This window comes from Orcinus orca, chromosome 3 (genome assembly GCF_937001465.1).
Source record: "Orcinus orca chromosome 3, mOrcOrc1.1, whole genome shotgun sequence".
In the NCBI taxonomy this organism is placed as follows: Eukaryota; Metazoa; Chordata; class Mammalia; order Artiodactyla; family Delphinidae; genus Orcinus; species Orcinus orca.
Genome location: NC_064561.1, coordinates 73,767,502 through 73,780,808, shown reverse-complemented (window position 1 = coordinate 73,780,808; position 13,307 = coordinate 73,767,502). Strand labels below are relative to the sequence as shown.

At 53.9% G+C, this 13,307-nt stretch overlaps 1 protein-coding gene across 8 annotated transcripts in view; it reads left to right on the top strand.

Annotated features, from left to right (window-relative positions):
* TCF7 (transcription factor 7) overlaps positions 1 to 12,201 on the top strand; it is a 32,643-nt gene extending 20,442 nt beyond the window's left edge. For 3 of the 8 annotated variants that reach the window (XM_033409814.2, XM_049708198.1, XM_033409816.2), the window contains 8 exons: positions 2,343 to 2,454; positions 3,310 to 3,400; positions 5,026 to 5,118; positions 6,354 to 6,473; positions 6,900 to 7,062; positions 7,174 to 7,281; positions 7,803 to 7,851; positions 9,038 to 10,466. In XM_033409814.2, the coding sequence (XP_033265705.1) occupies positions 2,343 to 2,454; positions 3,310 to 3,400; positions 5,026 to 5,118; positions 6,354 to 6,473; positions 6,900 to 7,062; positions 7,174 to 7,281; positions 7,803 to 7,851; positions 9,038 to 9,348 (1,047 nt within the window). In that variant the 3' untranslated portion in view covers positions 9,349 to 10,466. The other 5 variants (XM_004282123.2, XM_012537545.3, XM_012537547.3 and 2 more) reach the window with 5 other exon arrangements.
* The last annotated feature ends 1,106 nt before the right edge of the window (positions 12,202 to 13,307 follow it).

Below are 13,307 nucleotides of genomic sequence, written 5' to 3'. Positions count from 1 at the left end.
AGAGGCAGCAAATGGGGACAGCTCTGCTGAGGTCTGCAATAAAGGGGAGCAAGACACGAGGTGGCAGCTGGAGGACTTACAGATGCGAGAAATAGCAACCTGCTGGTACCCTGGTGGGAATAAGACTGGGCTTGCAAAGTGCTGGGCACAGTGCCTGGCATGTGGCAAGTACTCAGTACATGAAGGGGTCACATTCCCCCACACCCCGTACCCCACACCTACTATCCCAGTCTACTCCTCTCTCTGTTGCCGGTCACCTGCAGTCCTGAGGGTCCTGTTTTCCACCTTCCATTCCCCCGCACGATCCCAACCTGTCACAGGTGAGTCTGGGTCCGTGCTGGGGATAAAAGAAGGCCTGGGAATGACAGGAGCTTCCCCCAGCTTGCTCAGGAAGCCCAGCCTTCACACAGCAACAGGAAGGTCCCAGCAACCAAAGCTTTGAACAGCATGGCCCTGTCTTCACTCTTCACAAGTGATGCTGCCAGTGGGCTGCCAGGCGTGTCTGCCATCTCCAGGCAGACCTCCTTTGGCATAATAAGATCAAAGTGTCTGGCCCATGTGAGGCCTGGCACCAGGGGGCTAGGGAAGCACTCTAAGTAACGTTTCCTCCTCACTCTTCAGGGTGAATGAAGGGCTTCTTACATGTCCCTTCCTCATTACCTGACACCTGACTACTTGAGCTCCTGGCTTTATCCTCACAGGAGCCATTTGAGACAAGGTAATAGGTGCTCAGGTATTGTAGTAAATTAGATCCAGGAACTGAACGTGGTTGGCAGACTCTTCCTCAAGCCCACAGTGGCGAGTCCTCGGAAGCTCTCCTGCGCTGCCCCAGGAGAGGCCTCTGGTCAGAGGTGAGGCATCAGCCTCAGGAAGTGGCTGTGATGCCAGATCCACGCCAGCCGCAAAGAAGGAGGCACCACTATTAGAGCATTAACTCCTGTCTGCCTGAGGACAGGAGGCAGGCTTATCATCCCTGGTATCCAAGACTCCTCCTGGTGGGCAGATGGATGAGCAGGGGACTGACCGGTGGCAGTGTGAGCAATTTACCAAGCCCTGAGGGGAAGGGTACAGCTTGTAGCCCAGCCTGAAGCTCCCCTGGAGGCAGGAATGTGGGAAAGGTGGTGGCCAGGGCTGTTGCTGGGAGGTGTGGGATCCTGTGCCCACCCGGGAGCCTCATGCCATGGCTACAGTGTGGCTCATACCTGCCCTTCCCTCTAGCCTCACTCTGGACCCCCAACAGCCAGTGCCGAAGGACCGGTGCCAGGCCTCCTCACCAAGAGCTACCTTCACCTTCCTCCAACCTGGTGATGACGGGATCATGAATCCCATCCACTACACAGGAGAGGAAGCCCAGAGATGTTAAGGAGTCTGGCTAAATTCAGCCAGTGAGAAATTTCACCTACAGGGTGGGAAGGAGCCCAGACTACCATCTCTCATGACTGTTGCCCCAGAGATGTCCCATTTCTTCTGTGTCGTGGGTTAGAAGTCACTCATCTGTGCTCCCAGCCAGCAGCATCCCCACAGGTGGACTTTTCCAAGTGGAAGCTGACCTTCAGTTTTAGATGATGTCTCCAGGGCCCTGGCCTGCAAAGGTGTGCACCGAGGATATGCAGAGCTAGGCCTTGGCCCTGAGCCGCAAACTCCCTGTGGTTGGGTCTCAGGGGAGCCCCCGTCCCAGTCTGAATATGAGTCAACTCATGACAAATCCATGTGACTAGCGTGAAAAGTAAGAGTCCTGCGGTGCTGAGGAAACAGGAAGTGTGGAGGCTGGGTGGGTTGGCCCTGGGGGGAGCCTGGCCACAGCTGGCACGACCTTGCCCCACCTCCCCTGAGTTAGAGAGCTGAGGGGGCCCCTTCCCTATGTCAACAAACCCTCTTAAGCCTGAGGTGGTTCCAGAGGGTCAGACTCAAGCCCCTCAATCTGGGGGCTAGAGGAGGGGGACAGCAAGCTCCAGGCTTAGGGCTGGAGGCTTGTGAGCAGCTCCCCAGACAGGCCATAGGGCCTCAGAGAAACGGGGAGATCTCTGAAACCAGGAGGCAGGAAGAATTTCCTGGGCAGGGGAAACGCCTCCTAGAACTGAGGGCCAAGAAAGACCGAGAGGCTCTCTAGTAGGAGACTGGACTGCTTGGGCAAAGTTGGGTGGGGGGGCAGGGCCCCTGGACACCAGGTGGCCTGAGTGGGGTCCTGTCCAGTGAAGCCTGTGGTTTTGATCACCTCCACTTTTCTCTGGTGGTTGGGCTGCCGCCACACAGCTAATTGGGGCTCTTCCCGTATGTGCACCCCGGTCTCGTGCCTTCCTCTCTCAGGTCCCCCACATTCACCCACCCTCCTCGTTTTTCAGCACAACAAGGCCAGTCAGCCTTCCCACGGCGTTCCCCAACTCTCTCCTCTCTATGACCATTTCAGCAGCCCACACCCCACACCTGCTCCAGCCGACATCAGCCAGAAGCAAGGTATGGATCCTGGATGGGAATGGCCCAACAAGACCCAGAGCCGGGGAGTGGGGAGATCAAGTCCCAGCCTTCTGAGACCAGGTGGCTAGACCCTTTTTGTAAGTGGAGAACCTGGGGCTGTGCAAACTCAGGGCCCCTCGAACATGCCCAAGAGATTGAGGAGCCTGAGGGCACCAAAGGTTGGGGAAGGTGGTACCTGGTCAAAATCTGAAGGCTTCAGGTTGAGGTAGGAGCCTAAATCCTGCGTGACTACCCAATACCAGTATGGGAGTAGGCCTCTGTGTAAAACTGATAAATATAAAACTTGTAGTCTTTCCCTCCCCCAGTGAGAAAATGGAAAGTGGTGGTTGTGATGGCTGATTCACCTCAGCCTCGGGCAGAGTCATTCTGAAATCAGCCATTGTCGGCTGTGGGAAACCTGCTGACTCAACCCTGGGGAGGAGGGGGCACGGGGGGATGGGTGGAGCCCTGGCTCCCCAGGCCAGGGGGTCTGCCTCCTGCCCGGAAAGCCAGGCTAGAGCCCCCAGCAGAGAGGCCCCAGTTACAGACCAGCATTGGACCAGGGTGTGGCAAGGTCTGGCCTCCCACTCCTGAATGACTCCAACTCTGCCACTGTCCAGCCACTGTCCCGTAGGCAAGTCACCCAAACCCTCTGCCCTTGATTTCCCTAGCCTGTAAATGGGGCACTGTTACCACACTGGGATAGTCCTGAACAAACCAGTATGTCTGGTCCTCCCTCTAGCACACGGAGATGGGATCCTAGGAGGGCCCCACAGGAGGCTCCAGGATGCAGTAACTAGCTGAAGTGGCCTCCAGGTCAGACTGGCTCACTTACTCGGCCCCTCTCCACTGCAGGAGTTCACAGGCCTCTGCAGACCCCTGACCTCTCTGGCTTCTACTCTCTGACCTCAGGCAGCATGGGACAGCTCCCGCACACTGTAAGCTGGTGAGTGAGGGCCCAGTGGGAAAGGGGCACCTTGCGCTGGTTGGACCCATACCTGCCCTTCCATTTTCCTCCTCCACCCTTCTGTGCTGAGCACCCAGATGCCAGCTCTGTACAGATGCCAGCTCTGTACAGGTACCAGGGGCTGGCCAGCAGCTCTATCCATGCCTCAGCTAGCCAGACATACTCCCTTTGGGAAGGCAGGAGACCTAGCCCCTGGTCCTAGCCCTATCACACTCTGCCGTAACGTCTAAGACTTGGACGGGAGAACCCTGGGCTGTTCAGGGCCATATGAGTATGTGAGGAAGAAAAAGTAGGCCTGACCAGGGACGTGGCAGCATGCATGGCCACAAGAGAAGCTGTTGCTTCTCAGTGGCCTGGTGGACAGAGGGATAGTTCCCACTTGCCTCAGTGTCTACTGCTGGCTGGTCCCTTCCTTGGCTGAGCTGCTTGAAGGGCAGGGTCCTTCTTGCCCCTATGGTGCCTGCTTCAGTCCAAGCCCCTGGCATTCTGCTTGGAGACTCTGCTAAGGCTGGGCCAGGGAAAGACAGCCTGGATCTCATTCGGCAGGCCCAACTGTGAGCCAAAGGGCCCGTCTTCAGCTGGAGCTGGGCCTTGGCAGAGTACGTGACCCTTTGTTCATCGTGCGCAGTTTGACCTAGGCAGGTCTCTAGCCTCTCTAGGTTGGGGCAATTACCCAAAGGCAGGAAAGCCTGGCTTCCCAGGAAGGCAGAGCAGGCCAGAAGCCCAACCTGGGGCCCACCTGCCCCTTCCTACTTGCCCTTTATCCACGTTCAGCTCACTCTTCCCTGTCCAGATTGTCTCTGGATAAAGCTCCACCTTGAATACAAATCAGGACTACCCTTACGAGTCCCCGCAGGATTTAAGTGCACCGGGCAGGTTCTGGGAACCAGAGCAGCACTGCTGAAGCTGGTTGATCCTCCGGTCCCTGCCCTCTCAGAACTCAGTCCACCTAGTGCACACGTCAGGCAAGAGGCCAATTACAGAGCACTGTTACCAGTGCTCTGAGGACTGTAGAAGCCTGGAGGGACACCTCATCCAGTTTGGGATCTCAAGGGCTTTCAGGAGAAAGGGTGTTTTGGCCAAGCAAGACCTTGACAGATGACCAGGAGTTTGAAACAAAGTGGGACAGAAGAACAGTCCTAACAGTGTCAACAGTGAGTGCAAAGGTCTTAAGGCAGGTATGCAGGTATCAAGCCCGAATTTCAGGAGGTGAGGCTGGAGGGACCCCAGGGACCTACTAACCTGGGTCCCAGGAGAATGCTGCCATTTCTACCCCTTATACACGAGTAGAGGGAAGGTAAGCCTGTAGAGCAGGGGTTAGGAACCGGGCCGCACAGCAGGAGGTGAGCGGCAGGGCGAGCCCCAGTCCGTGGAAAAACTGTCTTCCACAAAACCGGCCCCTGGTGCCAGAAAGGTTGGGGACCGCTGCTGTAGAGGGAAAGGTTGCCCTCTGGTGGCACGTGTTTAAAATATACACTAGAGTGGTCCAAGCAGAAGCCAATTTGCCTTATTACACTAGGGGTCAGGCCCAAGCAAGGTGGGGAAGTCGTTCCCCACATTTGGCAAGTAGCCAGACTGCTAACAGCTATCTCTCCCAACCACAGGCCCAGCCCTCCTCTCTACCCCCTGTCCCCTTCCTGCGGATATAGACAGCACTTCCCCGCCCCCACCGCAGCCCCTGGCGCCCCCTACCCCAGGTGAGTCCCCTACCCTGCAGCTAGGCTCCTGCTTCCTGTTGCCCAGGCTTCAGTGCCCACAAGAGGCCACGCCCAGGCCAGTGCTTGCCCTGTGTCAATCGTCTGTCCATCCGTCCGTCTGTCATTCTCCAGCCCCATGCTGCCCTATACCTGAGAATGAAGCCAGTGGGAGTGCAGGAGGCCTAAGCCCAGGCCATACAGTGCAAAGCACAACAGAGCAGCCAGAGACAGTGCATGTACACGTGTGCAGGTGTGTGTGCACTCACCTCTGTTGTGCATCCTGCTGAGCAAAGGATGAGTCAGGACAGCAACCCCCGAGCTCTGCCCAAGCTGAGGCAGAACCTTTTACATGCATCTCCAACCTCTGGCCCTTAGGGGCCACCTGCTCAGTTATTCCATACCTGTGCAAGCAGTAAGGGACAGATTGGTATCCATAGAACATCAAGAAAGTAAAGTGGGAGCTATGTGTATATGTGTGTCCTTCCACTTGGCTCACTCCCTCAGTGACAGGCTTGTGCGCAGGTATGGAACAAGGAATTCAACAGACATCTGTAGCCCACAGCCCAGGGTGGGAGGTATAGACACAGCAGCAGCAGTTGAATGGGCTAGCTGGGTGATGGGGAAGCCCCGAGGAGACCCCAGCCATCAGGGAAGGCTTCATGAAGAGGATAACATCTCTTGAGTGAGGGAAACAAAGGGAACATCAGTAACTGGAGATGGCTGGGGGTGGGAAGTGATGGGAAATGGGGTGGGGGGGTGGGGCTAGAAATGTCAGCAGAGATGGCCATACAGGGCTGTGCAAGCCCTAGGGAGGAGCCTGGGTTTTATTCTGTGGGCAGTGGGGGAATTTCAACAGAAGTGGCCAAGAGCATTCAGGTGTTTTTAAAAGGTCACTCTGGCTGTTATATAGAGAGAGGCCTTGAGGGGTCAAGGAGGAAAATAAGGGCAGCCACAGGCTGAGGCTGAGCTGGTGAGGGCAGGAGGTAAGAAGGGGACAGATTCAAAAGCTATTCAGAGCTTCAGTAACCACCTGAATTTGACATACATGTAGATTTTTGCATCGTGTCTGTGCAGTGTGTTGGGAGCAGGTATTTGTATGTATTTCTGTGTACTTGTATGCAGGTCAGTGGAGGTGGGTATCTGTTCACCCTCTTGTATTGTGCAGGGGCCTCTCTGTGTCCAGAGATCTGGCCCGTACATACCTGGCTCATTGTTAACTCTTCTTCTGCCTTTAGGTTCACCCATCCACCCCTGATGCTAGGTTCCGGTGTACCTGGTCACCCCGCAGCCATCCCCCACCCAGCCATTGTGCCCCCTTCAGGGAAGCAGGAGCTGCAGCCCTATGACCGCAGCCTGTGAGTGAAAAGACACTCAATGGGGACTGGGGGTGGGACAGGTAAGCAGACCTCAAGATACACATTCCTCCCCCCAGGCCCAAGCCTGCTGCCTGGAAGCTCCAGGGACTGCCAGGAGGCCTCTGGCCAAGCCGTCCTTTGGCAATTGCCACTGACCAGTTTTTTGATCCTCAGAAGCAGGAAGGGAGTGGGTGGATTTAGTTTGAGCCAAGAGGGGAGGGGTTCTCCTTACTTAGCTGCAAAATTCCTATAAGGAACTATAAGTTACTTAGCTCTGCTCACCTACTTTGGGGCAGCTAAAAAAAAGATCCCATTTAAAAAACCCTAGTATCCAGGCACTTACACATACACTGGACACACTAGAGGAGAGTGGTAGCATCAGGACACCGTGGGGGCCCCTGAGTGATCTGTTCATGTGTCCTTCAGGAAGACGCAGGCAGAATCCAAGGCAGAGAAGGAAGCCAAGAAGCCAACCATCAAGAAGCCTCTCAATGCCTTCATGCTGTACATGAAGGAGATGAGAGCAAAGGTCATTGCAGAATGCACACTCAAGGAGAGTGCTGCCATCAACCAGATCCTGGGCCGTAGGGTGAGGCCACGGGGCAGGTGGGCTGGTAGGGGTGGGCCCTGACTACCTTCACCCCGGTGCAGCCTGCTGACTCCCTGATGCACCTCCATCTGCTCCCCTTCCCCTCTGCAGTGGCACGCACTGTCCCGGGAAGAGCAAGCCAAGTATTATGAGCTGGCCCGCAAGGAGAGGCAGCTGCACATGCAGCTCTACCCAGGCTGGTCGGCGCGGGACAACTACGTGAGTGGCCAACACGCAGTAGGGGAACCTTCAAGATGCCAGGCCACAGTCTCACCAGGGAAGTTGGGACTACTGTCCTGAAGGCACAGAGGAGGAGGGGAGGTGGTAGAATAGAGGGTCCAAGGCCTCCCATGGCTAGCTCAGAAGAGGATCAGATGAGGGGAGCTGCCCCTAAAGGCAGGCTCATTCTCCCCAGGATGTACTTCCACACAGGGCTGTTGTCCAGTACTTGACTGGGCTACATCAGCACAAGCGGAGGAAGGGGCCCGGAAGTCACCTCCTGCATTCAGAAAGGAGACCAGTGTGGGAAAGGGAGGAGGCCCCAACTGCTCCGTGGTAACCTAGCAAAAAGTGCAATCAAGAAACACCAGGGTCCCCAAGTCAGAGGGAACTGTGGACCTGGAATCCCAGCGGCAGCCAGACTAGGCAGCAGGCTGCAGGTGTCCCAACCACTCGCTCACTGGGGTTACAGTGTCCACCTCCCAGCATCCTCTGAGCATCCTCCACTTTGCTCCCTGCAGGGGAAGAAGAAGAGGCGGTCACGGGAAAAGCACCAAGAATCCAACACAGGTGAGGCCTTCCCTCAGCAGTAGTGGAGGCTCCTCTCGGGTCCCCAGCTCACGAGCGGCCCTGCTCTGGCCCAAGAGATGGGCAGAGTACTGAGCCATGAACCTTTAGGGCCTGGGCCCTCTGGAAACAAGGCCTGCATCTCACAAGTCAACCCCCCACAGGAGGAACAGCTACACTAAGTCCCAGGGAAGACCTGCAGAAGCCAATTCTTAGAGCAGTGCTTTGTGACCCGCCACACACACACCCTTGCAAGCCCTGCTAGTGGCCAGCCTCTGCCAGAGAAGCTAGTGAGGAACTGTTTGATTCAAGACTAAACCCAAATACTGCATCCTGGTTAGCTCTGCGGAGGTGAGCAGCAGGCTGTCTGGGTGAAGGCTGAGCCAGGCCCCATGCTTGAGCCCAGCAGTCACACAGCCTGTTGGCTGGTGCCTAGCAATTTCTCTATCGCCCCACCCCCAGTTCTCACGGAGGCGCAAAGTGCTCTGTATAGAGGACTCGGGAGGCCGCACCCTGCCTCAAGTCTTCCTCTGGGTGAATTCCTGTCCCAACTCTGATTCTTCACACTCCGCATCCACGAGTGACTTTCTCAGCTGTGCTGCCCCACACAGGGAAGCTGGAAGCTAGGACTGGGGCACGGGAGAGTCCTCAGTCCTTTTTCTAAGGTTGAAGAATGGGCTTTACTTTCCTTCTGGAAAAGTATTAGCATAGGCTTAAGCTACAGCCGCAGGGGATATGGGTCAGGCAGATTGCACACTGGCAAAGATGAAGAAAAACTGGATAAAATGGGCAGGGAGTTGGCGGGGTGGGGGTGGGGCCCTAAGGCAGAAGAGGCTTGATCCCCACGGGCCCCCCAGGTTCTTCTCTGAGCTCCCTTGCTGCAAGGGGCCCCACAAGCCACAGAGAGGAGCCAGTCTGATAGGGTCCCCTCCCTCCCCACCCCCGCCGTTCTTCCCACTGCCTCTACACTGCCAGCTGGGTGCCACCCTTTCCTGATACCTTGGCTTTGGGCCCTGGGGCTCCCACTAGGGCTGGCTGTGCCGTGGAGAAGCCCTTGCCTGTAGGGACTGTGGGGTATCTGTGACTGGCTAACACTGATGTTACCTCTTCTTTCTGGGCCCTGCTCTGCCCTGCTGCCTGCCTGCTCGCCCTCTGCCCTGCTCTGCCCCTCTGGCATGGCTGTGAGCAGACCCTGGCTCGCCTAAGAAATGCCGTGCTCGCTTTGGCCTCAACCAGCAGACGGATTGGTGTGGTCCGTGCAGGTGGGTTTGTCCCCACCACTGTCCTCCCTTTGCTTCAAGCTGCTTCCCTTACTCTCTGCACATGTTCTGCTGGGCCTGCTGCCCTCCTCTGGCCCCTAGCCCCCAACATACCCGCAGACTGGGGAGCCCATGCCTCCTAAGAATGGGAGTGAACACAACAGCTCGTGGGGAAGACTACTTGGGTCTAAGAGGAAGGAGGAGAGACAATGCTCTAGGAGGAAAGGAAAGGCAGACTTAGAAGGTATTTCTGGTACCTGGTGCCCAGGGTTCCCTGGTAATGTTGGTCTGGTGCTTATCAGGCCTAGCAGGTCCTCAGCAGACAAATCACACACACAGCATTTAAATGGCCTGAGCCCCTGTTCCCAGGCCTCAAAGTCATCATGGTCCACCAGCTCCCTCACTTCTTCCAGTTGGGATCCCTGCTGTACCATACCGAGCCCTAAGAATAACGAAGTGACTGACTGTAGTAGAGAAAAACCTGAATAACCTAAATGCCCAGTGGCCATGTGACTTATATCACGTACCTGCTGAGACCAGCAGGCTCAGAGAGGTAGGGAGATGAACAGAGGTACCCCTGGTAGCCATACTCAGACCCTGTGGCATTAAACCTATATGTTTCACCATACAACAGAGAAATATTTGTGTATGGGAAAAGAAAGTATACCTACCAAATGGCTAAAGTTGCCTAGTTGAGGTTCAGGCCAGGCCTGCTAGAGCCAAGGCTCAGGCTGCTCCAGGCAGTAAGTTCACTGACTCTAGGGAATACTGGTCCAGCCCCTATGAGTGCCCACCATACTCCCTGTCCAAGGGCAAAGAGGAATTTGGGGGAAATAAGTATGTGTGTGTGTGTACACATGATGGGAGGCAACCCTGTTCTCAGAGGAGGCCCTATTCCATCCATTCCACGCTACTCAGAAACAAAGTGTTGTCCAGAGAATAAGATGGTAGACAAGTCACTGTCCAATTCTTTCCCTTCTCTGCCCCTAGCCTAGCTCTGAGCATTTGGATTGCTCAGCCCTAGAAGCCACAAGCCCATTGCAGCCCCCCCACCCCACCCCCCGCCGCTTCCTTAATCAGATCTGAGCCCCCCAAATGTGAAGCAGAGCCTCAACAGCCTAGACTAGGAGATAGCTGCCCTGGAAGATAGCAGGCAGCCCACAGGCCAAGCTACAAAAGGTCCCTGTGCCACCTTGTGGTTCTGCTGGGAGCTGCACCTGTCCCTAGGTCTGGGCCAGGCTCAGCAGTTGTAGCGCTAAGCATGAAGGCACAGACATATCACCTAAGTCATGGGGAGCTAGGCCTATGCAAGGACAGCATTTTTTGGTTGTGGAGTATGACTATGAATTCACCCTCTGTTTACAGATAACTCTCTTCACTATTCCTAGGAGGAAAAAGAAATGCATTCGGTACTTACCCGGAGAAGGCCGCTGCCCCAGCCCCGTTCCTTCCGATGACAGTGCTCTAGGCTGCCCCGGGTCCCCAGCTCCCCAGGACTCACCCTCGTACCTCCTGCTGCCCCACTTCCCCACAGAACTGCTTGCTAGCCCTGCGGAACCGGCGCCTACATCACCAGGTCTCTCGGCCACTCTCAGCCTCCCAGACCCCTGGGCCCCCTCAGGCTCCTCACAGCAACCTGCAGAGTACACAGGTACAGCAACAGGAATCTCAGAGACAGGCAGCCTAGCATGCACAGGACACATGGCTTCCTCCAGGGGCCCACCCTCTGAGAGGAGACGACAGAGCCCCAAAGCACGTGGAAACCGGCCAGGGGCCCTGTTGGCTCCCTCTCAGAGTCCAGGCCCTGGAGATTTCAGAGGCTGCACATCTTCTGCCTGAACATGGGGCCATCAATTCAAACTGCTCCAAGTGGTGGGAATTAGATCTACGTTGTGTCATTTGATTAAGGGCATCCCCTCATGCCTATGGCAGACTGGATCTATTCTTTTTACCATCTGTCTTGCTAGCCAGATGCCCCTCCCTGCCTCCCTTGCTTTTCTGCTATAGGTCATAGATGGACTGGACTGAGCCCAACTGCTTTCCCTACTTCCCCCACCCAACCCCACCACTGCCACACCCTCCCCATACAAGATACTTCATGGACCAAGAACAAGCTGGTTTACCAAACAATATGTAAGCATGGTCACAACCACAAAGCTTAAGACAACAGTGTTTCTCTCTTAAGGGCCTGGAGAAGCCCTGTTTACAGAAAACCAGCTGCTATCTGTAAGCTGGACCAAAGGAAGCTTCTTGCCACGTTCTTTGGAGCTTACAAGAAGAGGAGTGAATGGAATAGGTTAAATTTAGGCCTATCACCCTAGCCAACAGGAATAACCTGACACCACCTTAAAGGCAAGTGTGGGGGGTGAGGGTATGTGGCTCTAGTTCAAATTACTCAGAAATGTTTCCTAAGGAACTCAACCACCTAAGAAGCCCTGATACCAAATGCCTCAGTCACTAGTGGCTGCAGTCAACAGTTCAAGTAAGTCATGGCTCAAAATCCAGTGTGCATCCCTACCTGCTCTTGAGAGCCTTTTTCACAGATCCAGTTCCAGCCTATCCACACCATTCTAGCCAGCTCTCAGACAGTTGTAAGAGGGCAAGCCAAACCTCAGGACAACCAGTGTCTATCTTCCAGCGTGAAAGTAGGCCAGCTTCAGTTTCCCTATGGGGCTGCAGGAAGAAAGACTATTACAACCAAAGCAAGGAGCCCAGAAAACCTCTAGTGGTGGACATCGGGTTTGCACCACAGCCTACTTTAACCCATTTCTGAGCCAAGCTTCAACCCTGAGCCTTAAAAAACAAATCTTTAATTTAACTTAGTTGGGTTTTTTGCCTCCTCTTCACTGTACATAGCCTGAGTCCAAAGAGAAAGGGCTATACCCCCGTACCCACACACACCCTCAACAAAAGCCTTTAGTTCCTACTTTAGCCACTGGCTTCTCAGAATCCAAAGATCGTATGTTCTGGTGTAGTGTTGCAAGAAGTCTTGAGAGAAAAAAGGACCATTGTAGTATTCAAAATATTTTTGTATTGTTAATGCATATTACAGAAAAACTTTTCTGATATGAGAATAAAGATACTTTTTACTGGGTTTCTTTTTCAAAGCTTGACTCTGAGGAATAAGCTGTTTCAGTGACAGAGTATAACACTCTTTCCTTTTCTTTTCCACAGCCACAAAGTTTATTCTCTATTATGGTACACATGTTCTCAAGACGTTGAACCTACACAAGCCAGGGATTGACTTGTCATCTCTCCTTAAGGGGCTTGGGCCCTGCTCCAACCCAGAGAGCGGGGCTCATGCTAGGTATAAGTTCCCATTGCAAGCCTTGATCTTAACCCCCCAGTCCTCTGAGCTCACCCCTGATGCAGGCACAGGCCAACCTACCCCACTGCTCATATGAGAATGGACTGGAAACTGCCGCCACAGCCCCTAAGAAAACCCAACCAGAAATAGGCACGTATCATCACTGGGCTCCATTTTCCTCTGAAGGCAGAGAGAAAAGACAGAAGGACATAGCCTATTTTGAGGAAAACATGAACACACAGGAATCTTTTATAACCTGGTATCATCATAAAATCCAAAAGATGGGTATTTTAAGAGCACCCTTTCCTCCCAAAGACTGTAAGGTACATGAAATATTTCTTGAGGTAGTCATATTCTTATACAAAACTGAAGACTGATAAATCTACAATCTTTTTCCACAGCAGTTTCCATCATGTTTAAGTATAAACTTCTTGAGACCCATCACGAATATAAAAGGTGTCACAAAGCCACCTCAAAAGGTCAGTCAACCATTAGGTACAAATGGTGGGCAAGAAGTATTACAACAGCCAGCTGCTGGGTCACCATAATGTATTGTAATTTTCACTTAACAGAGTTAGTTTTTTGGATTTTATGTTTAAAAATATAAAGAAAGTCATCTTCCAGAGTAGTGTCTATTTAAAGTAGGCCACTGAAAGTTGTAATCCTAGACTTGCCTTTTTCTGCAAGGGTGCTAGAGGAGACCAGCCATTCTCTTGACATCTGTCCCATTTAAAGAATTCCGCTCTGGCTACTGGCCTAGTTGTTTCAAAAAACATTTTAACCAAGGCTTATGCAAGACTGGGTTGCTGCATCTGATCTGGTGTCTTATTTACAGCACAGGGGGTACATGAACAATGCACTCTTTGTGTATGTGAGGGTAAAGAGGGGGGCTT